The 27,135-nt window shown below is 32.8% G+C and overlaps 4 protein-coding genes across 4 annotated transcripts; all 4 read right to left on the bottom strand.

The window, feature by feature from the left end:
- Window positions 1-2,769: 2,769 nt before the first annotated feature.
- On the bottom strand, window positions 2,770-5,761 carry LOC137807577 (probable glycosyltransferase At3g42180). The gene is made up of 4 exons (XM_068608291.1): window positions 5,369-5,761; window positions 5,112-5,263; window positions 3,612-3,981; window positions 2,770-3,524 (listed from the first exon to the last, which is right to left on the bottom strand). The coding sequence occupies exons 1-4, from the start codon at window positions 5,678-5,680 to the stop codon at window positions 2,850-2,852; spliced, it is 1,509 nt and encodes a 502-aa protein (XP_068464392.1). The 5' UTR covers window positions 5,681-5,761; the 3' UTR covers window positions 2,770-2,849.
- A 9,881-nt stretch (window positions 5,762-15,642) lies between these two features.
- LOC137807578 (probable glycosyltransferase At5g20260) lies at window positions 15,643-17,930 on the bottom strand. The gene is made up of 4 exons (XM_068608292.1): window positions 17,485-17,930; window positions 17,236-17,408; window positions 16,486-16,852; window positions 15,643-16,331 (listed from the first exon to the last, which is right to left on the bottom strand). Exons 1-4 carry the CDS (start codon window positions 17,683-17,685, stop codon window positions 15,666-15,668), a joined length of 1,407 nt encoding a protein of 468 aa, XP_068464393.1. The 5' UTR covers window positions 17,686-17,930; the 3' UTR covers window positions 15,643-15,665.
- Window positions 17,931-18,542: 612 nt separating this feature from the next.
- On the bottom strand, window positions 18,543-20,711 carry LOC137807579 (probable glycosyltransferase At3g42180). The gene is made up of 4 exons (XM_068608293.1): window positions 20,478-20,711; window positions 20,198-20,352; window positions 19,617-19,983; window positions 18,543-19,523 (listed from the first exon to the last, which is right to left on the bottom strand). Exons 1-4 carry the CDS (start codon window positions 20,691-20,693, stop codon window positions 18,855-18,857), a joined length of 1,407 nt encoding a protein of 468 aa, XP_068464394.1. The 5' UTR covers window positions 20,694-20,711; the 3' UTR covers window positions 18,543-18,854.
- A 3,025-nt stretch (window positions 20,712-23,736) lies between these two features.
- Window positions 23,737-26,539, bottom strand: LOC137807580 (heptahelical transmembrane protein 1). Its single transcript, XM_068608294.1, has 4 exons — window positions 25,978-26,539; window positions 25,801-25,890; window positions 25,026-25,083; window positions 23,737-24,631 (listed from the first exon to the last, which is right to left on the bottom strand). Exons 1-4 carry the CDS (start codon window positions 26,244-26,246, stop codon window positions 23,948-23,950), a joined length of 1,101 nt encoding a protein of 366 aa, XP_068464395.1. The 5' UTR covers window positions 26,247-26,539; the 3' UTR covers window positions 23,737-23,947.
- Window positions 26,540-27,135: the final 596 nt, after the last annotated feature.

Here is a 27,135-nt window from a genome sequence, read left to right on the forward strand (position 1 = left end):
TAGTGTTTTTATTTTAAAATATGACTTTGGCTTTTTTAATTTGTTTACTAAATTATATTTTAACTTACAGCATTAAATTGAAATTAAAACATGATTTTTTTTAATTTCTTACAATTTTTTTTATATTATTATACAAGTATATGTATAAACACAATTTCTCTATAAAAAATAAAGCAATTTTTTTTTTATAAATGCAATTTAAATAAAAATAATAAAAAAATGAGTTTTTACAAACATTAATTAAACTATTTATTTTTGTAAAAATCATGTTTAAAAACCTTTTTTATTATAAATAAATAAAAATTATAAAGATGTGTTTCAAAACTCTGCTCATTCAATCAAAGTCACGACACGGAACTTATTTTCATTGGTTAAATCAATCTTAAAATATGAAAGAACTATTATTTTGAAAAGCAATGAAAATATTATATATATATATATATATATCGAGTTAAGTAACTTTTAATTTTTTTTAAAGTAATCATTGTTTAAATTTACAAAGATAATAAATGTAAGGGTCTAGAAAATAACCTTAGAGTTGAAGTGGTATATTTTAATTGATACCTGAATATTTTATTATTAAAATAAAAATGACATATAAATAGAAAATTCAGTTATTCAAGTTTCATTTTAAAAAACCACCATCTCTACCAATTTCCCTTTTCCTTTCTCTCCCTTCTCTCCCTTCTCTATAAGATTTTGATATCCTCGCTTATCAGTTTGGCGATCGGAGTCTGCCATTGGACTCCTGACAGCGAAAGACTACAAGACCGCCCGATCAGAATATTCTATAGAGTAAGTTTAGTTTCTTTTTTCCCTCTTTTTCTCTCCCTTCTCCCTAAGATTCTGATCTCCTTGCTTATCAGTTTGGCTATCAGAGTCTGCCATTGGACTCCTGGCAGTGAATCCTATAAGATTGCCCGATCAAAATCTCTGATAGAGTAAGTTCAATTTTTACCTTTCTCTGAGTCAAATTTTGAACTTGTAGGTCTATCTCAACCTAAGTGTATGCATGTGTTTTTTTTTAGTTTTACGATTAGTCTTTAGCATATCAGAGTCTTAGAGATATAGTTAGATCTTTTATCAGGACTCTGTGGTGCAGGTTAAGCTACTTTAGAAGATTTTGGTAGGTTTGGAGCTCTTCGTGAGCATATGCTCAAGTAAAGGTAAGGGAAGCTGGTTTAAAATCTTCAATAGAACCCTAGGTTAGAAGATTTGAATGTGAGTGTGACGGGGTCACCAATTCCAGATTTTGTTGCAAGATTTCTTGTCCTGAGTAGAATGTAGTTTGATTGAAACTGAAAGTGTTGTGATTGAGAATTGGTTGTTTGATTTAAATGGTTTTGGAATTTGAAATCATATATATGTATAAATGGACATAATAACTCAATGATTCAATGAGAGTGATTGTATCATGCTAAACAAGAACTATCAATGTAATGTGTAGATTTATAATTTATGAATTGAATGAGATATTGATTTATAATCTAATAGGTATATTAAGTTATGCAGAATTTTTATGCGTATTTCGCTCAAGCTAGCAAGTGCTAGCTCAAGCTAAAAATGTTGGGTGCTCTCTAGAGGATTTTAGCCCAAGCTAAAAATTTTGGGTGCTCTCCGGTAGATTTTAGCTCAAGCTAGCGAATTCTAGCTCAAGCTAAAGTAAAAAAAATAAAATAAAATAAAATAAAAATATTAAACTAATTTTTATTTGCTTTTAAAAGATTGATTTATTTATTTCAATATAGTTTTTCTTATAAAGTATGTAAACTTTTATTTCATGTATAGTTAATTGAAAATCTCTTTAATTAGACATTTATATGATTAGTCAATGAATTGTTGTGTATTTTGTATTCTAAACATTGGTATGATTTGATTGTTTGATGGTGGATATTATGAGGTTCAAAATATGAATTCTAATCGAGACATAGTATTTTCAGGAAAGAAAATACCGTTTAAGATTGTTTAGGATGTGCATTGACTAGGGATTCATCTAGAAGGAAATATCCTGACTCTCCTGAGATAATGGAATCATATAGATGAAGTTATTCAGGTGGTGAGAAAGTCGAAGGAGGTTCATATGAATGGGTAAGTTGTTTGAAAGATAATTAACTTGACCTGACATATGAATTAACCTTGTCATACTAGGAGAGAAATGATATTGAGATTAATTATGCGCATAGCTGTATGGATTTCACAGTGACCTAGTATGATAGATGCAGATCTCTGAGTCTAAGTCAACGCATGAGTCTTCCGGAAGTAGAGTCAAGTGTCTATGTGTTATGAGTCAGTAGAAGTCTGACATGTGAAAAGATGAATTATGAAATTTAATAGACACTTGATTATTTGAGAAATTGTATGAGACTTGATGAATTATGTTGATTAATTTGACATGAGATTATATATAAATTTTTATATAGCTAGCTTACCCTGTTATTTTTTTGTGTTTGTTTCTTTATCTGTGATGATCGTGTTTTACATGGGAGCAAATGAGATTGCAGGTAATAGAGCTCCTCAGTGGGCAACTGTAGTATTTTTGATGTATATATTAACTCCCTATGAAGAGGGATATCTTTTTGAGATACAAATATGATAACCTAATATATGTTTACATGTTAATTAGATATTACATGCATAATATATTAACAAATATGAAAAATAATAATTAGGGATGTTACAATAAAAATGTAATCTTATTTCATTAAAAAAAAAATCTTTCATGATATTACATCTAAAACAATAGAGGAGAAAACTTGAAAGACAAATAAATTAATGTTTTCAAATGAACATAATAAAATAAAACATCAATATATTTGTAAGTACATTGGTGTATACTATGAAAGACAAAATTAGGAGCTTGCCGAATCAATTAATCTAAGATTTAATCTTCTGAGCCAAATTGAATGAAGTATCATATGCATCAAATCGAATGGCTTTGCTGGTCGATTAATCATAAAATGCCTTCGAACTCTCATCACATTCATGTGCAATTTCATATACCTATTCCTCGAAACACTTTGTAATATAGTCTTGATTTCTGGTATTTTCTCCACAGAAATCTCCACTGAAAACTGACTCCAATTCAACACATCAGTGAAGGGTGGAGAGTAATTACTACTAATTAACACAGGCACACACCCTGCATTAAGTGCTTCCACCACTCTAGGACTTGCTACTTCATAACCACTGGGACACAAGCAAAACTTGCTTTGTCCCATCATTCTGGTGTAGTCTTTGCCCTTTGGAAGAGATTCATAAACTTGGACGTCATTATCTTTTCCCTTCCAATAATTCAACAAGATTTTTCGAATGTCACCATGTTCTCTTCCAGCAAAAAAACCTAAAATGGTGCGTTCGTTTGGGCGTTGCCCTAGATTGGGTGGACCTAGCTTTCCTTTTGGCAAGTACACTTCTGGGATGGACACATCTTTGTTAGGTATGAATCCTTCTGAAGTGTTGGCATTGCAAAGTACCCTGATGAAACTCTTGAACAATTTAGGGTTCCCGAATGACACTTTCGGACCCTAAGTCATCAAATACAAATAATTATACTTGTGTTTCTATAATGATTCTGATTTTTCATAAACAAAACCATAAATCACAGATCTTACCCAATCATGACATGACAGTAAAAAATGGTCAGCACCTTCACTTCTATTCCAATAAGGATACTTTTCTGCAACAACACTGATATAATCTTCCACCAACCGCTGGAGGCGAACAGGTTCATAGTCTGAATGCTTTCTGATAGGCTTGTAAACATAGTGAACAATGTTAGCTATACTGAAAGGAAGGTAGAAAACGTGAGCTTCTTCAGGATGTTTTGCTCTGAAGTTGCTCCACTTATCATAATTGTCTATTTCATCCATAAATTGCCCTTCAATGGCGTATATATCATTTACTGGTCCATCGTGCACTAGTGGCTGCTCTCCTTCCTCATACACCCACACTTTGAATCTCTTTACCATCTCCATGTGGCTCCTGCATCAATCACGCTGTCTTTTAGAAACTAATTTGTGGGGAAACCCACTACACTGCGTGCTGTTTCTTCTTCTAGCATACTTCAAAAAACTTTTCAATCGAGACTTTTACCTAAAACTAAGCGTAGATGTAGATCCACATGGTGTCATAAATGCATGGCTTTTAATATATAAAATTGCGGGAGTACCTGATGGAATATTCTATATAACACATTCTAAATCTATTATGGAAGAGCAAAAATACCTTCACACCACTACTTTTATTTTACAGCTAATAAATTATTATTTTTATATAATATTTTATTCTAAAAAAACAGATACAGAACAGTTATTTTTTATTATTTAAACTTTAAATTCATGATGAAAACTACTATACTACCTCAGTTATGAAATCAAGAAAATATAGAATAAATAGGTGATAAAATTTACATGATAAAAAAATGGATGTTAATGCCACTATAATGATGAAATGATTTAAAGATAATTATTATTTAATTTAGATTATTTTTCATAAATTATTTTTTTATGCAAAGCTAACTTAAACATATTTTTAATACGGGACTATATTTAATTTCCTATCTTGAATCTAACTATAAAATTTATAAATAGAAATGAAATGAAAAGATATATATTTAATCTTCAAACAATTCAAAGTTTAAATAAGCATCAGTTTGATGTCATAATCTTTCTTTTTCAAGAATTAAAAGTATTCAAATAAGTGTTAACTCTATCGAAACTGATGTTTATAAAAAAAATACTGTAATATAAATTACATTTTGTTTTCTTAATATTAAGTCAACAATACTAAATATAGTGGTTAAAGAAATTGACATGCATAAACAATTCAACAATAATTGTATAATTTGAGAAACAAATATAAACAAAAAATTGTAAACTTCAACCAAGATATGAACATAAAACCTGTGCACTACCCAGATAACAGCAAAGAACATATATAACAAAAAATCATCTATTTTTTAATACACTTTTAGTATTGATCAAAATTGATTTACCAACTACAAGTATTCATAATAAATTTTATTCAATATCACATAATTTAAAAAAAAAAAAAAGTTTCTTTAGCTGGTGTTTATCATAACTAGTTGACGAGCTTGAGAAATAGAGCTTAACTGATAAAAAGCGTGTGGATTCCAGTAAATGGAGCCTTTGGGAACAAAATTTTGTCTGTTGTCTGAAGTATAGTTTCTTGAACGGATAAATTCCTGAATTGAGGCTCGAGCTTGTGCCAAACCTTTTTCTGTTTTCTCCAAGTCAGGAAATTTCTATCATAAACGAAACTCAAAATTAATTGAAGGGTAGACAAGTAACATAAAATAAAACCAAAGAAAAAAACCACTGTTCTATGCTATTAGTTTAAGATTGTGTACCTTAGTAGAGCTTTTTAACACAAAGGTGTTATTGTAGGTTTCATTTGCAGGAGTAAAGTTGGAAAGAAGATAAAGTGATGAAGGTGAGGGAGAAGGAGAGGGAGAGGGAGAGGGAGAAGGAGAAGGAGAAGGAGAGATGATGTTTGTGTGGTTGTGTAGGATTTTGACAGTGGAAGGAAGAAAAGGAGGAGAAAAAAGAAAGTAGGTGACATGATTTTGTTGCTTGAAGGGAAAGAAGAGGAAGAACATAACAAAGCAAAAGCAAAAGAGGGGGAATAAGAATGCAGAAATGGGGCATCTCAAAGCTTTCATTGTCTCTGCAACTTCACACACACCCTTTGCCTTATTATGTACTATTTTTTATTTTTTTTGAAATGTTGTTCATTTATTATAAACATAAAAGTAAAATACATGCAACCCTCCTTCTGTAATAAATATTGAACGGTCAGAAACTTGTTTTTAGTTTTACTTTGTTTTAGGCACGTGAAGGATATTTTCACTTCATAACGTCGGTGACTTTATCAGGAATCCAAGAACTTAATCACAAAGGCATTTTTCACACTGGTGGAACCATCTACGAATATTAAAAACAAGTATGAATATTAAAAATTTACAAACACATTATCTGTCAATTTTCCCAAACACATCCTAACTCATGTAGTGAATTTTTATTTTTGTTGTGTTTGGTTTTGGGACCATAAATAACCTATCACCAAAGTACGATTGTACATAGCTTGTCCGTGCGATGGACATCAAATTGCACCTCAAACATGGAGGTGGGTCTTTCGGAACAGTTAAACTTCATGTTTTCCTCATGCAAAACTTTAATAATTTGTTAAAAATGTATCCATTTTGGTGAATTAAAAAGTGAATTGCAGCAATTCATGGTGGGGTTTGTATTATACTCCTAGAAACTTCTTTGACTGCAACAAAACGCTGTGATGCTAGCTTTTTTATATGCTAAGCATTTAAAAGTGACTCAATTTGTGCAAACGAATCTGAATCAAATGTCTGGGAAAGACAACTAAGGGCATAGCAGGTCACAAAGTACACAAATAAAGAGACAGCATTTTTAGACCCCTACAAATAATGGTTTATTTATTTTCAATATTCTCTCTCACATAATTGATAAAACACAAATTGGTATTTTGTTTTAAATAAATTAAATGAAGCACCAGTAGTTTACATTGAGGCAGCTTTGGCTGAACCCTCTCTGATTCATTTTGTCGATATTAATATCAAAGTTTAAAGATGATTGGAATTGCAGGTTACAAGGAACGTGTTCGGGTAAAGGATGGTGAAACTTCAGAAATCACAAAGAAGAGAGGTCCCTCTCATGATCACACCATCCCAAATTTCACAAAAAGAAAAATATTTTATCAATATTATAATATAGAACACCTATTACTTCTATCTTTTACATTTGAAAGTTTTCATACAGTTTTTTTATGGATAAACAATTCAATCAAAATATTCATCGAAAATAAAAAATCTCCTTTTTTCAACAAATCAAAAACAGATGCATCCAGTATAGTAATATCTCATCAATTAACCCTCTTTATTTGTGGAATTGTAATTAACTTTTTGAAGATCATTAACAACCCTGGTGATTTAAATGACTTTGTATGACAAATGTAAATTAGTGACCATATTTTACAGTTATACATTACAGATTTTAACTATATAAAATAAAACAATTATAAACTTTAAATTATTAAGATAAAACAGTTGTAAATTTTGGAATCTTTTATTACAAGGTTAAATAATTTTAAATCACTCCTAAAACATTTCTTTTACTAATCATTTAACGACAAATATTAATTATGTTTGTCAGATGAAGACGAAGAGAGGGGCTTTGCCTGTTTGGCTTTTATGATAACACTGACAATGGCTAATGTCACGACAACGCTGAAAAGACATCACACTGAAGAAAAATATCAAAGTGAAACAAAATTGCAAATAAAAGCATATCAACCAGTTCTAATTTTTAAAACTCTTAAGATACAAATAAATGTAAATTAAATTAGTGAAACTAATTTTATTTTTAGATTAAGTAGTTTGATATATAAATTATATATTTCAATAAAATAATATTACTTTGAAAATTTTTAAAAATATAATTATATTTTAAAAATAAAATATCCATTAACTTATCAAATTCACGTAAATAAATTTTAAATGAACCAAATCAAAATTAATCCAATTTGATTTAAATTAGAGTTTTTTCTAATTTATTTTATTTTACAAACTTGTTTGGAACAAATATTTTAAAAACTTGTAAACAATTCGTTACAATCATAAATACTAAATAAATCTAAATATTTATAATAATTTTAAATAAAATATTTATAATTTCAGACATTAATTAATATGTTATTTGTCAGTCATTTAATAGACACGTTTTTCTCACTTTACTCTTCAACACTGTTGACAATAATTACTGCCACCGTCGTCACAACCAACCAGAGTTACTATCCTGCACGGTGGATTGCACGGTGGACCACCATTCTCTTCAATTGAATTAAGAAAATAACAACATTTTTTTTATCTGTTAAGAAAATATATAGTGCAGCTTTAATCCCACCAGTGGATCCATAGTTTTTTTTTACATATTTAATATATTTTAACAAAGTTTATTGATTTATTTTATTGGTTTATCATGCATTTATCTTTAACATAAATAAATTAAAACCTTATAAGTGTTTTTTTTATAAAATTGAATTATTTATAAATTTTTTATCTTTAGACATTTTTTTTTATTTTTTTGTTTAATTTTATTTAGAGTACATAATTTAGGATTATATATTTACTTAGATTATTTTTTATGTATTTTGGTGTAAAATATTCAGAATTTTCTTGTTTTTTATAAAGTATAAGGGATATTCTTTTTCTTTTATATATTTCCTATATAATTTTACAGATAATATATGAGCTAGTAGAATACATAATAAACTTTCCAGTTATTCTATATAAACTTTAAATACTCATGTGTATAAGGGTTAAATAAATTGTTTTAAAAAAATCATACTTTTAAACTATTTTTAATATGATCAATGCATTCAACCTTCTTTATATACAACAGAAGACTACAGAAGATATTCTTTTATATTATGAATTTATCACATCACGATTTAAAAAAATCACGCATAATAAAAATTAATAAAATTTATCATTAAATTCATATAATGTTTGAACGTAAAGTGAGTGCTAGTAAAACGAATATGTAACAAAATTCTATTTTGATCAAGTAATTGCTAGTAATAAAGATATCAAGTGGCTCAAAGTCAATGTGAAGATGTAGAGGGTAAAAAGAACGTGGAAAATGAATTGTACATTAATCATGAAGAACCAAATCGAGTGAATCATGAATTTTATTATGTTTGCCTTCTCAGCCAAATCGAGTGAAGAACCATATGCATCATTTAGAATGATTGGCTCCTCCATTGATCATAAAATGCCTTCCAACTCAACACATGAATGCCTTCCAACTCAACACATTATATGTAATCTCAAGTACTTATTTCTTGAAATACTTTTTAATCAATAATAAAAAAATAATATAAATGGGAGTACTAAGAGTAATTTAATTCACGTACAAAACGTCTAGTTCTGATCTAAAATCTGCACATACACAACATACCAGAATACAAACAAATAAAAATAAGGTAACAACATAACTCATATCAAAGATATATAAAGCATGACATATCCACAAATGTATATTGGTTCTTTGTTCCTACCCAGCATCTGAGATTGAATCACATTTAACAAAATGTCATCTCATCCAAATCAGAATCCATCAAAAAGAGGTTGTAGGAATATTGTATGCGGAAGCGTGATAATTTCAACCAAAGATTATGATAAATTAAAGTAACAAAGTAAATAAAATAATACCAGAAATTTTTAGGTGGAAAACCCCTTTAAATAGAGGTATAACCTCCCATTGATTGCAATTGATTGTGGCAATTAACCTCCCATCGATTGCAATTGATTGTGGCAATTAACCTCCCATTGATTGCAATTGATTGTGGCAATTAACCTCCCAATTATGACAAGAAAACGGTTAAAGGTGAGTCATAACCCACAAATCTCCACCTTGACTTGCCTTTGACTGGAACACTCTCTCGCCATGAAGCCTTGATTAAGTATGGATAATACCAACTAAGTTCAGGCAATGATCGAACTTAGCCGGTGGAAGTGGCTTGGTCAACATGTCTGCAGGATTTTCGGCCGTATGAATTTTTTCAACAATTATATCTCCTGTATCAACAATGTCTCGGATAAAATGGTGCTTAATTTCAATGTGCTTGGTCCGTGAGTGATACTTGTTATTCCTGGTTAAGTAGACAGCACTCTGACTATCACAAAATATAACAAGAACATCTTGTTGAAGACCAAGTTCACTTACCAAGCCTCGAAGCCATATAGCCTCTTTCATACCTTCTGTAGCAGCGATATATTCTGCTTCAGTGGTGGACAAAGTCGCAATGACTTGAAGTGAAGAATACCAGCTGATAGTAGACCCACATAGGGTAAAGATGTAAGCTGAAAATGACACTAGTGCAAAAAGAAGAAAAGGATACGCTTTATTTAGTGCGGCTTTTGCGCTACCCGCTTTCGAAAAAAACGCGGTGGCATTTTTGAAATTATTTTGATTTACGAATGCGGTTATTTGAATAACCGCATTTGTAAATCAAAATTCTTTGATTTACGAATGCGGTTTTACCTTTAACCGCATTCGTAAATCCTTTTTTACCTTAAATTTTGAAGCGCGCCACACACAATTTCAAACTTTATTTCTCGTCTTTGCCTTCGTTTCGCGTTTGCACTCTGAGTTCGTCTCCTTCTACTGCATCTGCATTCCATTTGTGCAATGTAAGTTTCTTGAACTCTCTTTTTTCCTCTTCATCTTCACAAATATATGCATAAATGTTTTTCGTTTTTCTTATATATGTTTTTTTCCTTGCATTAGTGGTCTCGAAGCACTCTTTCATTGTCTTCGTGGTTTCTTGTGGATTTTTTGGTTTGCTCCGTTGTTGCTTCCCTGTCCGTCGTCGCTTCTGCTGCCGCCACCGTTGTTCGCTCCCGTGACTCTTCATCAATCTTGGCTTCACACAAGATTGACGATGTTTTAAAATTTTTAATTTTTTTTAATGATTCCGCATATACAAGTGCGGTTAAAGCAAATAACCGCACTTGTAAATGGTATTTATAAATGCGGCTATATAGCCGCATTTATATTTCTTGATTTACAAGTGCGTGTTGATCAAATGCGGTTATAAAACCGCATTTATAAATTCAAAACAACCGCATTTGTTTTATGTTTCTGCACTAGTGTGACCTTCTCAGATCTAAATCACCACCATAGTCAGCATCAACATAGCCAACTGCTCCTCCGGGATCGGCTCTATGTTGATCAAATACCAAACCAAGATCTGGAGAACCTTTCAGATAACGAAGTATCCATTTAACGGCTTCCCAGTGTGCCTTGCCTGGATTATGCATGAACCTGCTGACAATGCTAACAACATAAGCTAAATCAGGCCTAATACATGCCATAGCATACATGAGACTTCCAATTGCATTTGAATACGGGACATGTGACATGCGTCTTTTGTCCTCGTCTGATTTTGAACATTGATATGATGACAACTTGAAGTGGGCGACAATTGGAGTATTAACAGCTTTGCAATCTCGCATTCCAAATTTGTCAAGCATCTTAAGAACATACTTCTTTTGTGATAGAAAAAGTTTTCCAGCTTGACGATCTCTGTTGATCTCCATTCCCAAAATTTTCTTGTCAGGACCTAAGTCCTTCATATCAAATTCACTGCTAAGCTGGATCTTTAACTTGTTAACTAAAGATTTATCTCTTGCGGCAATCAACATGTCATCAACATATAATAACAAGTATATAAATGACCCATCAGATGTCTTTTGAAAATAGACACAATTATCATAGCTACTTCTGGAGTAGCCATGTCCAACCATGAAAGAATCAAACCTCTTATAGCATTGTCTTGGTGATTGCTTCAAGCCGTAGAGAGATTTCTTCAAACGACATACATGGTCCTCCTTTCCAGGAACAACAAACCCCTCAGGCTGCTGGATGTAAATCTCTTCCTCAAGATTACCATGAAGAAAAGCAGTTTTCACATCTAATTGTTTCAACTCCAAATCATACAAGGCAACTAAAGCAAGTAATATACGTATTGAAGTATGACGAACAACAGGAGAAAATACTTCATTAAAGTCAATACATTTCTCTTGATCAAAACCTCTTACAACAAATCTTGCTTTCTTCCTTGTACTCTCAACACCAGGGATCCTTTCTTTTCTCTTAAAGTTCCACTTGCAACTAATGACTCGTTTTCCTTCTGGTAACTTCACCAATTCCCATGTTTCGTTTTTGAGAAGACTCTCAACTTCTTATTGCATAACAGCAATCCGCTTTGTTGAGTCGTCATTAGAGATAGCTTCAGAGTAATTCTTGGGTTCACCTTCTTCACCCATCTCTTGTGCAATAGTTAAAGCATAAGCAATGTTGGCAGATTCTGCAATTAATCTTTGAGTCAGTTTTCTTGGTCTCTGTTGTGGAAGTTCTTGAGCCATAGATCACGGTTGTGGTAACCCTCGTCGTTTAACTACTTATTGTTCCTACCTTTCTCTTGGTTTCTCCCTCTAAGTACTAATCCTTCACCAGAACTTTTAGAATGAAAGTGAGTATCAAATTTTTCTTTGGCTAGTAAATTAGTCTTGACATCATCAAAGCTTAAGGTAAGATAATTACCGTATAACATAATTTATTTGAATTGTCGATGCAAGGGTGGTAGAGAAACAATAAGTAGAACGGCTTTATCCTCATCATCAATTTTAACATCCAAATTTTCCAAATCAATTATGATGGAATTAAATTCATCAAGGTGAGATTGGATGGGAGTACCTTTGGACATTCGGAGTGTAAAGAGTCGCTCCTTTAACCGGAGTTTGTTTGCAAGACTTTTGGTCATGTATAGAGACTCCAATTTACTCCATATGCATGTTGTAGTTTTCTCGTTGATGACCTCACGCAACACCTCACGGGACAAGCATAACTAATGCATTTTCATCCATCTCATCCCACTGCTCCTCCGTCATAGTGGTTGGTCTCATCATTTTACCTGTCAAAACTTTCTTTAAACCATTATGGGTGAGAACAGCTAGCATCTGAACTCGCCAGATAACAAAGCTGATTTTACCATCAAATTTCTCAATATCCAATTTTGACATTATTGAACAATAGATCATGGTTGAATTATCGAAAAGCTCTAATGCCAATTTGTAGGGATATTGTGTGCGGAAGCGTGATAATTTCAACCAAAGATTACGAGAAATTAAAGTAACAAAGTAAAGAGAATGATACCAGAAATTTTTAGGTGGAAAACCCCTTTAAATAGAGGTAAAAAACCACCGGCGAGAGAGTCAAAACTTCCACTATAATGATATTAGGAGTACAAAGAATTCCTCTCAGGCTAATAGATAAATAGCCCCAAAACAAATTCTCTCTATATGGGTTAAACACTTACACTCAAGAATAGAAATAGAGAGTATATGAGAAAGAGAGAGGAAGCAAGTGTGTTACATTGCTTTGAAGGAAGCCACTATATATAGTGGTTCTAGGAGACAACAATAATAAATACAATTAGTGATAATTAACCTCCCTTTGATTGCAATTGATTGTGGCAATTAACCTCCCATTGATTGCAATTGATTGTGGCAATTAACTTCCCATTGATTGCAATTGATTGTGACAATTAACCTCTCAATTATGACAAGAAAACGGTTAAAGGTGAGTCATAACCCAGAGAGGTGAAAGATCGTCAACCATCAATGCAATGATTTTAAACATTCATATACTTTAACACACCAATCAGAATAAAAGAAGTTTAACTTTGTGAATTTATAAGTTACTCATGCTCACACCTTTACTTGAGCCATACTAAAAAGTTCCAACATGATATATCACTCCATTATTAAAAATAATCCTATTTCTACGATTCCAAATTCTCCAAATAATGGTTATCCAAGTACATTTCCAAACATAATTACCCACATAATTCATATCCATAAACCCATTTCTTGAAATACTTTGTAATATAATTTTAATTTTTGGTATTTTCTCCACCGAATCTCCACTGGAATTTACTCTAATGGAGTACATAGCTATATGTCAGAATAATTGTCATAAGTTATGACGAGCAATTGCTTCCACCACTCTAGTACTTCCAACTTGGTGCCCACTTGGGCACAAACAAAACTTGCTTTGTCCCATTAACTTTGTGTAGCTTTGAGCCTTTGGAAGATACCCATGAAGTTCAACTTCATTATGTTCGACCTTAGAATGTTTCAAAAGTATTTTTCGACTTTTACCATGAACTCCACCTGCGAAGAAAGCCAATATAGTGCGGCTGTTTGGGTGTTGGCCCAGCTAGGTGGACCAAGTTTTCCCACGGGCAAGCACACTTCACGGATGGACACATCTCTACTTGGATGGAAACCTTCTCATATGCTAGCACCACAAACTTTGTGGGACCATGTTATCAATGGTTTTCATTAACCAACACAAAAAATTGAAGAAAAAAAATTAGACCTTCCAACACAAACTATTATAAATAAATTTAATAATAAAATTTGATTGAAGAGAAACCTTAGAATTCATTGCAAAATCACAAAAGAATCAACTCAGAGAATTTTAGTAATTAATTTAAAGGAAAAACGAAAGAATTACAAAAAAGAAAATTAAGAAAATCATAATGTTGTGTTTTCGTATGGTATTGAAGCTTTCAAGCTTAATGATTTCTCCTTGAAGCTTGTATCTTTTTACAGGTTTTTTTGCTTAGGATATCAAAAAAATAATATGGTTTACATTTGCTCACAGTTTCTTAGTTTTCAACTTCGCAGATGATTTGCTTTTAATTTTGTTTCTGAGATATTTTAAATTTTATTCTCTTATTATTCTCCTCAGATTTCATTTTCCGTTTTGATTCTGAGAAGCAACTTGGACTTTTGTGTTATTCAACTCATTTGTAGTCATAGACGCTTTCTTCAGATCATCTAATCAGATAGTCCTATCAAACCGTCTACTATGCGTAACCACTAGATTGTCTAGTCTAACCGTCTACTCTTATTAAAAATCATAAAATTAACAGAAATTACAATTAAGGTCAAAATAAACTCAACTATATAAATTGTTGATTTATTCACTATCTATTATTAAAACTTTAAAGTGTGATTCACTCAATCATAACATGCAAACAAAATAGTATCCACCTTTGGTTCTATTCCACTAGGGGACTTGTGTTGAATAATACAAATATAATTCAACCATGCGTTGCAAACGTAAGTGTTGATAGTGAGAATGCTTTAGGATAGACTTGTAAACATAGCGAAGCACATTGGAAATACTGAATATGTGTGCTTTCACAGGACTTCATTCCCCCAACTGAACTGGTTCCACTTATCCTTATTGTTCATATATGTCCTTCGATATCATATATGTCGTTCACTAATATCATTGTACACCAAAATTTCTTATATTCTTTAAATAAGTATTGTGCTTAACCTCCAAAAACTAATTTGTAAATTAAATTTTCATCCTATTTATATATTATAATTAATATAATCTTTAATCGTGGGAGATAAATTATAATTTAGTATAGATTTCCAATAACCAAAACCAAAACAATACAATTATGTTAGGGAAAAAATCAATCATAGCATAAGATTCTTTGATTAGAATATGAGACAACTCAATTTAGATTGTATTTCTGAATGATATTACTTTGAACGGTGTTATTGTCCATGTAATTGTCGTTTGAAGAAGTAGAGTTGAAAAGAAGTTGATGTGGGAGCAACGTGGTGATGGTGAAAGGGAGGTTATATTTGTGTGGTAGTCTTTTTACAAGGCTGAGATGAGCTTATATTTTATTATTAAGTTTTATAAATATTATATTAATTGTTCAATTAATGGATGGCTCAGATTCATTACAGTAATTGTTTAAATATATTATGGCGATGAATAAGAGCATTGTTTAGACTTTAGAGACTGGTTTATAGTTATACTATTATGATCCCACTATTATGGTTTCTAGTTATATTATTTTTTGGAGTGGCATGTCTTGTATAAAAGGTACTTAGTCCCACAGAAGCACATTATTAGCCACATAACATCAGTAGAAAAGTGACACTGTTTGTAGTTATGGGAATTAAATTACAAAGAAAATAAGAACATGAAATGAAATAGAAGTGAGTCCTCTTATTATGAAGGTGGTAGTTGGAAATTTAGCCTTCTGAGCCAAAGTGAGTGGAGAATCATATGTATCAAATCAAATGGCTTTGCAGGCCTGTTTATCACAAAATGCCTTCCAACTCTCCTCACATTGTAATACAACTTTCTATACTTATCTTTTGAAACATTCTGTAAAATAATCTTAATTTCTGCTATTCTCTCAACTGCAATTTGTATGGAGAATTCACTCCAATCAAGCACATCACTGAAAGGCAAAGAGTAATTGTGAGAGATTATTACAGGGACACACCCTGCATAGATTGCTTCCACCACCCTAGGACTTGCCACTTCATGCCCACTGGGGCAGAGGCAAAACTTGCTTAGACCCATCAACTTTGTGTAGTCTTCACCCTTTCCAAGGTACTCATGAACTTCAACTTCTCTATCCTTATCCTTCCATTGCTTCAGTAGTGTTTTTCGAATCTTACCATGAGCTCCACCAGCAAAAAAGGCTAATATTGGACGATTGTTAAGGTGTTGCCCCATCTTAGGTGGACCAAGCTTCCCAACTGGTAAAAACACTTCTGGAATGGAGACATCTCTGTTGGGTTCAAATCCTTCCGAAGTGTTGGCATTGCAAAGAACTCTGATGAAGTATTTGAAGAGTTGGGGATTTGCATATGACACTTTTGGACCCTGAATCATCAAAAACAATTGGCTACTGTTTTTAATCAAAATTAGAGTTTTAGCTTCCTATGTCTATTATAAAAGTTTGGATGAAACATGAACCTAAGATATTAACCTAAAACTACAATTCTATTAAAAACAAGAACAGGGTATGTTTACCCACCCAATCATGGCATGAAACAAGAAAATGGTCAGCACCTTTGCTTCTGTTCCAATAGGGATATCTATTTGCAACAACGTTGATGTAATCCTCCACCAAACGTTGTAAGCGTGGAGGATCATAGTCGGATCTGGACCTTCTGGGCTTGTAAACATAGCGAATGACCTTGGATACGGTGAAGGGAAGTAAGAAGAGATGGGCCTGTTCTGGATTGTGGGCCTTGAAGGGGCTCTTGTTAGCTATGTCCATTTCATCTATGAATTGGCCTTCAATGGAGTATTTGTTGTTTACAGGCCCATCATGCACCAATGGCTGCTCTCCTTCCTTGTACACCCAAACCTTCAATCTCTTCATCATCTCCACGTGGCTCCTGCTCATGTTGTACATGAGATTTTAAGCCCAATGGACCCATTTCATTTATTTCTCTTTAAGCAAATACTAATTTCTTTAAGTATTTAATATTTTATGATTTTTTTATAGAATAAATCTTCCCCAACCAACACTTAATTTTTTTCATCATTTATTTGTTTTCTTATTCTCAAATGCTATATTTTTATTCTTTGAGTTGCACAAACACAGAATAAAGATAGGATCTAATCTGCGTAAAAAGACGGTTCTCTTAGTAGATTTATTCACAGTAACAACTACGCTGACAAAAACAGTGAAACAGTGACTTGCGAAAAAAAAGTACTTTTGCAAAATCAAACCCAACAGAGAAAAAAAAAGACAGAATCAGAATGGGTCATGCTTAACTGGTGGAAAGCGTGTGGATTCCGGTAAATGGCGGTTTTTGGGACAAAACTCTCTTTCACGAGGGATGTGTGGTTCTTGTACCGAATTGCTTTCTGGATAAATGCTCGCGAACGAGCTAAACCTTCTTCGAGCCTCTCCAAACTTGTCACATTCTTCTTCATGCCATGGCCAAACTGAAAATTAAAGACAAAGGGTATTAATCTAAGAACAATTAGAACAACCTTTCAAAAGATTGTGAAGGTTGAATACCTTGATCCATCTAAGATCTGTATTGTTGTAGTGAATTTCTTGCGGAGAAGTATTGCCTCTGATACTAGAAAGAGTGAAAGGAGATTCCGAGTGGACATGAATCACTTGAGAATCATGCGAGGGAGTGAAACAAACTAGGAAAAAATTAAGGAAAAACACTAGAAAGACTAAAGAAGACAGTGATGATTTGAAAACTTTCATCAATTATTTCAGAGCTTTGGAAATCTGCTATCTGAAAGCTCTCTCTCACCAACCATGTATAAGTTTAATCCTTAACAATTGATGATCCAACTCCAAATTATTGATGATAAAAAAAAACACCCCACAAAATAAACAATTTATTCTTATATCAGAGCAACCCATACTCCTTTTTCACTTAAGAACAGAATTCTATAGTGACTTTTCTAAAGTATCTTAATTACAGCATCCCTCTAAAGAAGAGCCACTTCTTTCCCTTCAAACGTGTGGGGGTTTTATTTTCTGATGTAGGAAAAAAAGCTTGAAAAGTAGTAGTTATTTTTCTCTATACAAGTGATAATTTTAACTAAGTAACTCAATTTGTCTCAATTACTTCTTTTTAAAGTAACAATTTTAAAATGCTCTAATCTAACTTTTAACTTCATAGCTAGCAAACAATGTAACCAATAAATGCTGCCATCGGCTATGACCCCACTACAAAGATGTTCGGGTGAAGACGTGGAAAGTCTAGTTCTTACTTTTCTTTTTGGACTTACGAAATTACTAAATTTTGGCAAAGTCGTCGATTAGTGATATAAGAAGCATTAGCTGGAAGAAGACCTGTTTAATGCATAGGTAAATCTTATATCTGTTGATAGTTTTTCTAATACTTCATTAAATATTATAAAATGAAAAATAGAGAGTCTTAAACATACAAAACAGGTGAAGCAGAGCAGAGCAGTGGTGGCAGATTCATAAAGTTGTGAAGAGCTACTCAGAATATTTGACATCTGCTCTGTAAAATCTGTACCAATGGGGACCTCAAGCTATTTGGATAAGAATGAGAAATGTAAATCAATTGAACTATCAAAAACTGAGGTACGATAAGAGCATTAGTATTTCTTCATATTGGAATTTTGGGGCCATGGTTTAACATACAATTATCAACTTAACCACCATTTGTCTATCTAAAATGCTAATTTCAACTGAATCTATAATGTTCACAGGACCTAGTCACATGGGAAATCTTGAACAACTACATCTCCCTTTAGCTTAGAACATGCATTGCTCAGATAAACCAAAAATAGTTACTCAACTTAACCAAAAATAGTTTATATAACCTCTTACGAGTTGTATCCAAACGGGCTTATGAGTGGAAAATAAAGAAGGGCCTTTGTATGCAGAAACATCCCTTATTGTGAAGCCATGAGCCTGAAGTTCAATCTTCTAAGCCAAATTGAGTGAAATATCATGTGCATCAAATCAAATGGCTTAGCTGGTCTATTCACCACAAAATGTCTCCGAACTCTTCTCACATTCCTGTGCAATTTCATGTACTTCCCTTCTGATACATTTTGTAATATAGTCTTGATCTTTGGTATATTATAAACTGGGATTTGTACAGAAAATTGATTCCAATTAAGCACATCACTGAAAGGCAAAGCATAGTCCTCGGAAATTATCACAGGAACACATCCTACATGAATTGCTTCTACAACTCTAGGACTAGCCACTTCATACCCACTGGGGCACAAGCAGAACTTGCTTAGTCCCATTAGCTCAGTGTAGTTTTGGCCCCTTTGAAGGTACTCATGAACTTGAACTTGGCTATCTTTGTCCTTCCAGTGCTTCAGAAGCAACTTCCTAATGTCACCATGAGCTCCACCTGAAAAAAATGCTAATATGGAGCGGTTCATGGGGTGCTGCCCCAAATTTGGTGGTCCTAGCTTTCCAACAGGCAAGTACACTTCAGGGATAGACACGTCCCTCTTGGGCTGGAATCCCTCTGAAGTGTTGGCATTGCATAGAGCTTTGATGAAGTTCTTGAAGAGCTTAGGATTGGCATGTGATATGTCTGGTGCCTGAATCATCAAGTAGAGTAAAAACAATTTATATTAACCTCAAAATAATGAAGTTACAAGGCATGTGGCATATGTGAAATAACAGGAACATACCCAATCGTGACAGGAGAGGAGAAAATGATCTGCACCATTGCTTCTGTTCCAATAAGGATACTTTTCTGCCACCACGCCAATATAATCCTCCACCAACCGTTGCAAACGGTCACGGCGATAATCATTTTGGGACATGTAAGGTTTATAAACATAATGAACCACATTAACCACGCTAAAGGGTATGAAAAAGGCGTGTGCCACATCAGGGTTCCTAGCCTTGAAGGGACTCCTCTTGCTATTGTCCAATTCATCAATGAACTGACCCTCAATGGCGTATATATCATTCACTGGCCCATAATGCACTAATGGTTGTTCTCCTTCCTCGTACACCCACACTTTGAATCTCTTCACCATCTCCTTGTGGCTCCTGCTTTTCATTTTATTCAAAAACATCACTTGTTAGTAACAATAATGTTACTATTTTTTGTGTGCATGTCGAGTGTGCTATTATGAGCAAGGTTTTAAAAAACTGTCTAGGATTGCTATTTCAGCTGCAACATCAAAGTTTTGGAGTGTGCACGACCACAATTTAAAACCTTGATTACAGTAAAATTGACATTCCCGAATCTTTTGAACTTAACTGGTGAAAAGCATAAGGGTTTCTATAAATGGACCCTTTTGGGATAAAGTCTTCTTGGTTGCCTGAACTGTTGTGGTTCCCTGAGCGAATTGCTTCCTGGATTGAGGCTCTAGCCTTTGCCAAACCTTCTTCAACTACATCAAAGCTAGTCCTTTTCTGCATGCAAAAAAAAATATATCAGTTTTTTACCTTAGAAGAGTGGACACTGACAATAGTGTCATGTATTATATATATGCGTTAGGAGGTTAGACTCCAAAACTTTGTGCTTAATTTTTGCACACCTTAATGCTATGGTCAAGGCTTCTATATGCAGAGTTGGCTAGAGACTGAACATGGGGTTGTACTTGTGTTGTGATGTCTTTGATGGTGGAAAGGGAGAAATAAGGAAAATCGACGGAAAGATGATTTCCCTTGAGATGAGTGATGAAAATGAAGAGAAGAATGGGGAGAAACAATGGGAATAACATAGAGGGTGGGGAGCATCTAGAGGGTACCATGGTAGTTCATGAACATTTGCCTCATCTAGTGTAACCATAGTTATATAATCTACAATATTCAAATTAGTAATCTCAAATCATGTGAACATGTCTAAGAAGTAGCAGACCTAAGTTATTCTAAGATCTTTTCACGAAGTTTTTAGCATTTGAGGTTGAAAGCATGTGGAGTAAACCTTAAAAGTAGGGCTTTGTACTCAGAAACTTTGATCACTACGGCATTTATTTCAGTGCAAAGAAATGACATTTTACATGCCTGAGATGACAAAATTTTGAGCTGAAGCATGTAATTCCAAGTGATACATCAATCAATTTTCACTCTCGCCAAAAGAAGTGAACTCAGAAAACACAGACAATTAATGGATGAAAATCTAAGCCTTTTCAGAATGACCATTATGAAGTTTGAACTTATCATTGTCTTTAGTTTATGATGGAGATCTTACTAAAAGTTCATTATATAATCAGAAGAATCATTTAAAGCAGGATAATAGTTATCTATAGAAAATTCAGTCTAGTAACTATTCTCCCAATGTTTAAATGGATTGTCAAAAAATAACAAATATATAATAAATTATGAAATTGTGTTAAAATTTCCAAGTGTTTAGTTTTTCTTTTAAAACCCAAATTTCATTTCCATTTACATTATATTTCTTCCATAATTTCTTCACTTCTACCCAGAAATCACAATACCAGAGATCCATATTTAAATGGTTTAGGTACTCAGTCAAAGACACTTTTATCCAACACTTTTCTTTTCTGACAACATATCTAACCACTCTTTAGACACTAAAATTCTATTTAAAAGTAGTCTCATTGATTTTATATCATGTGTATTTTCTCTCTGCTATATGTATGTCTATGGGTTCTAAATTTTCTATGAACAAATTAAATTCCAACATTTCCTTCCTATTTTTTGGTTGTACTTGAGGCATTCCTTTCCTTTCTTCTGAATTCTTAACTACATAAAATCACATAACTTGCACCATACCTTATTACTATCAATTATATCTAATTATTTCTTTACGATAAATGTGCATGAAGAGTACATTTAACATAGTAAATACCTGCTTTTTTATCTCCCATTCCAATATTATATATCATTTGCTTATGCTTGACTTTGTCAATGAAATGTACTTTTATTCCATGTACTTAAAATTTCCCACCCATTATACACTCTGAGTGTGTTAATATCTTCCCATAGTTTTTGATTTTTCATTTGATATGTTTACTATTTTTGTCTCTTGGGTGCCATATTTATCATCTCCTTTGTTATTATCTCTTTCAAACCTCTATAATTGAAACATACAATCCTCATTTAGTTTTGGCATTATTTCCTTCATTTCTTTTATGTTTATTATTTTTATCTCTATTTTTCATTTATTTTATGTGTTTTATTATAAATGGTCCGACAGTAGATAGTCTGATAAATCCAACAAATTTTTGTTAAAATATCTTCTAAAGAACTCTGATACCATATTTAAACCTAACTCAACTTTATAAAATCGGCTTATAAAATATATTTTATATTATTTATATTTATAAAATTTTTTATCTTTAGTCGATTTGAAATCTCTAACATATATTTTTAGCTTTGTGATTGTTTTATTTACTCAATTATTGTGTTTTTATGTTTTTAGAAACCAAGTCTAAAATTGTATATGACTTTTTTTATCATTTGAATCCAAATTGATTCTTCTTTTATTCAAACTAAATAACGTGATACCTTCTTTTACTTGTGAAATTTTTTGAAAAATATATAAAATATAATTTAACTCTAAATATGTGGTTCGTACAAGTGTTATCCATTATCTTAAATAAGTTTAAACCAATTAATATTTCACACTAATATTGTGATATAAAAAAATCTTTAGATAATGTTGACATTTTTAAAATTTATCAATAAATTTGAATATATATATATATATATATATATATATTAATTATGAATACTTTTTATGAAAATTTGTACCATTATAATTTTTCAATTCACTGTTGAATTATTAATAATGCGATGAGGTGACTAACATATATAAGATGATTTTTTTAATTATTGTAGAACATTCATTTTTGTGTAAATTTTCATATAACTGAATTTTCCCGCTAAAATAATAGTCATTAATAAAAAAAAAAGTAAATGTTTAATCTTAAGGTTGAAACAGTAAAATGTATAAAATGGAAAATTTTCGTAAACGAATTATGGTAAAAAAGGAAGTTAAATCATAGCACTAACCAGTCCGGTAATTAATACGTGGGTATTAATTAGGTAGGTGCCGAATGTTCTCTTTTATCGAAAATAATAATGAAATAATAGATGAAGACGTAACGGTGTTAAAAAGCGTGAAAATAGTACAAAAGTTCAAATCTCCATGAGATCACAGTTACTGTTACGTGAGGATCTAGATTGAAACGCAAGCTTTGCAGTTGAAGAAATTAAAGTCCACTGCATTCAACCTTTAAGAGGATATTCAACGACTACTTCTTTTTATATATTATTTTATGTATTTAAGGACCTCAAAATCCCAAGAACAGTGCCTCAAATAAAAGATTTCTGACATACCATTAAACAACAAATAAAAGTGGGGAACAATATTCAGGACACCGTTATGAAGAAAGAAAATAAGTGAACAGGTCAAAGAATTACAGTATTCTATTATGAAAACATATTATTAGACTTATTTTTTATTTTTCTATATTTTTGTTGTCGTTTTTTAAAAGTTTTTTCGAGTCATTCCAATTAGTCAACCAACCTTGATAACTTGAGCTAGTACGTTTCTTTCGCTCAACAAAAATAGACAATATTTGGTTTATTGAACTTTTGAGCAACACCTGTTAGGCCAACCACTGTTAACACAGCACTTTTGAACATTGGTATCCACAAGTTTGGCACAGTAATTTGACTAATTTAAAAGTTGCAATAGTAATCTCAACAGCCACATACAAAACAATTAAACAATAAGGGCGCTAAATAAATTTTCTAGATACAATCTTATAGATGTTGAACAAAAAATGAAAAAAGGGAAGGGAATAAAATCATGGCCCTAGAAGAAGATGCGAATAAAATAATTATATTCTGAAGAATCACTTCTAAATCCCAGCCTCTTTCGGACAATCAGACACTTGAAATGAACCTAACAATGAAACAATGCTCCTTAAAACTACACAAATGCTTGCGCCACTGATACAATTAATACCCCAGGGAAATCCATATAATGCTGCATATATATCTGTTATGAAAGATTAAGATTAAGATATATATATCATGGAAACATGTCACAGCCAAAAGAGTCACGCCACTCTAGCATTTGAAGAGTGGCTGCATAATGTGACAATGCTCCAACCACCACCAGAGCATGAAAAATTTGGTGGCTGTGACCTGCCAAGTCGAACCACCCTGGTTTCCACCTTTCGGGTATCCTTGTCACATAGAATAAGGTCCCTGTCAAGTAAGATAATGCCATGGCACTTTCATATGCTAAGGTGATATTGCGTCTAGGATTGGTCCAGTTCACAAAGCATGCATGGATTGCAGGTACAATGCCGAAAAGTCCCATTGAGCAGAACAACATGGCACGAAATGCACGGTATTTGCTAGTGGAAAGTGTTGGGGAGAGCATTGTTGCGATGGTGAATACTCCCATGGCTGTGATCCCAGCAAGATACATGATTTGCCAGTGAGGCTGACAAAGGAAAACGTAGTAAATTTGAGGGAAAAAGGAGGTGATGATCATCACAACTATTCCTACATAGTCCAGTCGCCACAGGAACATGTTCAAGTTGTGGGAGTGGCAACAGAAGAGGTGGCACATGCTGCTAGACAAGAGGCAGAACATTGAACCACCTAGGAAAACAAAGAATGGCCACCTTGCTATAACCAATTCTGCGGACTGAAGTTCGATTGTCAAAGGCATTTGATTATTTAAATCAAAGAGAATCGTTGTTCCCTGCAGTTTCATCGTACAATGTCAGTCTTCATGATATAAACTAAATACCATATATTGTTTGGTCGTTTAGTATGATGGATAATTGGTTTCATGTTGGATTACCAAGAATCATGTTGAAGTATGTTTGAATTCACTTAAAAAAAGCAGAAACAGTTTTAGATTACTTTAATGTTGGATGAAAATGTTCACATGTTTTGTTCAACTTGGACCCAGAATTTATCATACAGTAATTTATAGTGAATTCTATTCTTAACTTGTTTTTCAGAAAGGAAAGTATCTCTCTCTACACACACACACACAACCCTTCGAAATCAATTTTGTTAATGTTGATTGCTCGTCAAATCTAGTGATAGGGTGTGTTTATCTGTTTCTAATGTGATCATAGCTCACTTACCAGAAACAAATCTTTGATGTTATGAGAGACATTTTTTTCCGCACTTGAAGAAAAAGACCTGCAAAAGATTATATGAGAATTTAGTTGGCAGTTCACCTAATATAAATTCCTAACCACAATGGCAAATATAAAACGACAAAAAAAAGTTAAAAGTTTATTCTAACTTAGAAATTGGATGATGGACAAAGGCAATTTCCTAAGTATCCTCGTTCTAGTTAAACTACCTGTCAAAAGCAAATTGTATAAAAACTTTGGTACATCAACTGCACGACTTTCTGGGTTTAAATTTAAGGAAAGTGTTTAACGTCACAGAACTGGTTCGAGTTTACAAATAAAAATTAGAAAAAGTAAATTATTTACTGTATCAAAATACAAAGGAATAATTCTACTAAACACTTTCCCTAAAGAAAGTCTTAAATGTCAACAAATTGTGATTATTAAATTATGTATTTGTGAATCAAACGTGTGCTCAAGAAAGCATTTCCATCATTGTGCCTGGTTTGAGTGTGAGACAAGTGATACAAAAACTCTGTTCCAATATTAATAGTAATATTTCTCTTGGATAATTAAAGCAACTAGATTCCAGATTTAGTTTTGTTATTCTAAATTTCAATCAGCAGCAGGTGCTGGCAACATGCTGACATGTGTTTTCTGTTACATGGGAAAGGAGATTGGCGAATCTCAATCTCCGACAATGAATATGCAACATAGTTTGTTTCTGTAATAACACAGACAAAAACCCAAGGGAAAAAAACAAAAACGGTTGCAGAATAACCTGGTGAATAGTTGCAAGAGATCCACCACACGAGGCTTCATCCAATTGGCGAGAGTCAACCCAAGAAAGAGTAAAAACCCAATGAAATGGCTGAAACAGCAGAAACCCAGAAACAAGAAGGTTAGTTAGACACAATAAAAAGGAGAAAAGAGAAAAAGAATGGATTTTGTTGATTACGTCCAAACATTTATCGTTTCGTTGTGCCAGCGAAAGAGGCTGAATAGAGCTTGTTTGAAGGGCCAATTGGCCCTGTAATAACGCAGAATGTATTCGTTGTCCTTCATGTATTCGGGCAGCTCCCAAAACGACAGGAGAGGGTAGCGTTTAGGTCTGTGACGGTCGCAGGCGTTGTTCTTCATGGTATCTTTGGACTGTGTAAAGGAGAAGGTTTCATCAGGTTCTTTGGATTTGCGCTTGACCACGCATTTGGTCTGAATACTGTTCATTGGGGTTTGGAAGGAAGGTGGAGGTATGATATGGTGTGGAATGGAATGGAATGGTTAGTGATGGTGATGAGATGAGATGAGATGAGATGAGAATGTCAATGGTGGTTGCGTGGCTAAATGTTGATGCAGTAATGGAGGCTGCACAACTGCACCAACTGCAGCATTTAAGGAGCCTGAGTCAGTCTCCGTAAGCTTTGGCACTATTATGTGGGGTTTGTTAAAACTTAAAAGGCCATGCACACACACTTATTACATATATATTCATAATCATAAATAATCCACTCCATTCTCCATTCTCCATTCTCATCATCATCATATATAGCTGGAACAATAACCTTTATTATTGTTTATCAATTTCGTTTCTCAAGTCAATATCTAAATTTGGAAACTTAGGTCACTTGTAAATCATCTACCAACTTTCATCTTCTTCTCGAGTATGGACTACACCTATCGTTTCTTTTAATTTAACTATACCAATTTCTCACAAAAAATTAAGAAAATTAATTAGGATTGTTAATGCAAAATTATTAATAACCTTTCTTTCAAGAGTTTTTTAACTACTTATATTTTTAATTCATCATTAATTAAATAGTTTTGTTGGAGATCAAGTGGCACAATAGGCTCAACAAACACTCGTTAAGACAGGCTTTTAAATGATTCTGATACCATATACGAAGTAAATTTTAAATATAACTCAATCTCATAAAACCAGTTCATGGGGTGAGGTTTGCACCTACTTATATAGAATGAAATACTCCAATCTTTAGTCGATGTGAGATCTCCAACAAATTTAATTGTATTCTTTATAGTATTTGCTTGTAGATTTACTAATTGATAGTTGATATTAAACAATGAAAACCAGTATGTTCTATTATTTTTATGGATTTTT

The sequence above is a fragment of the Phaseolus vulgaris genome, chromosome 3, assembly GCF_000499845.2.
Source record: "Phaseolus vulgaris cultivar G19833 chromosome 3, P. vulgaris v2.0, whole genome shotgun sequence".
Taxonomy (NCBI): Eukaryota; Viridiplantae; Streptophyta; class Magnoliopsida; order Fabales; family Fabaceae; genus Phaseolus; species Phaseolus vulgaris.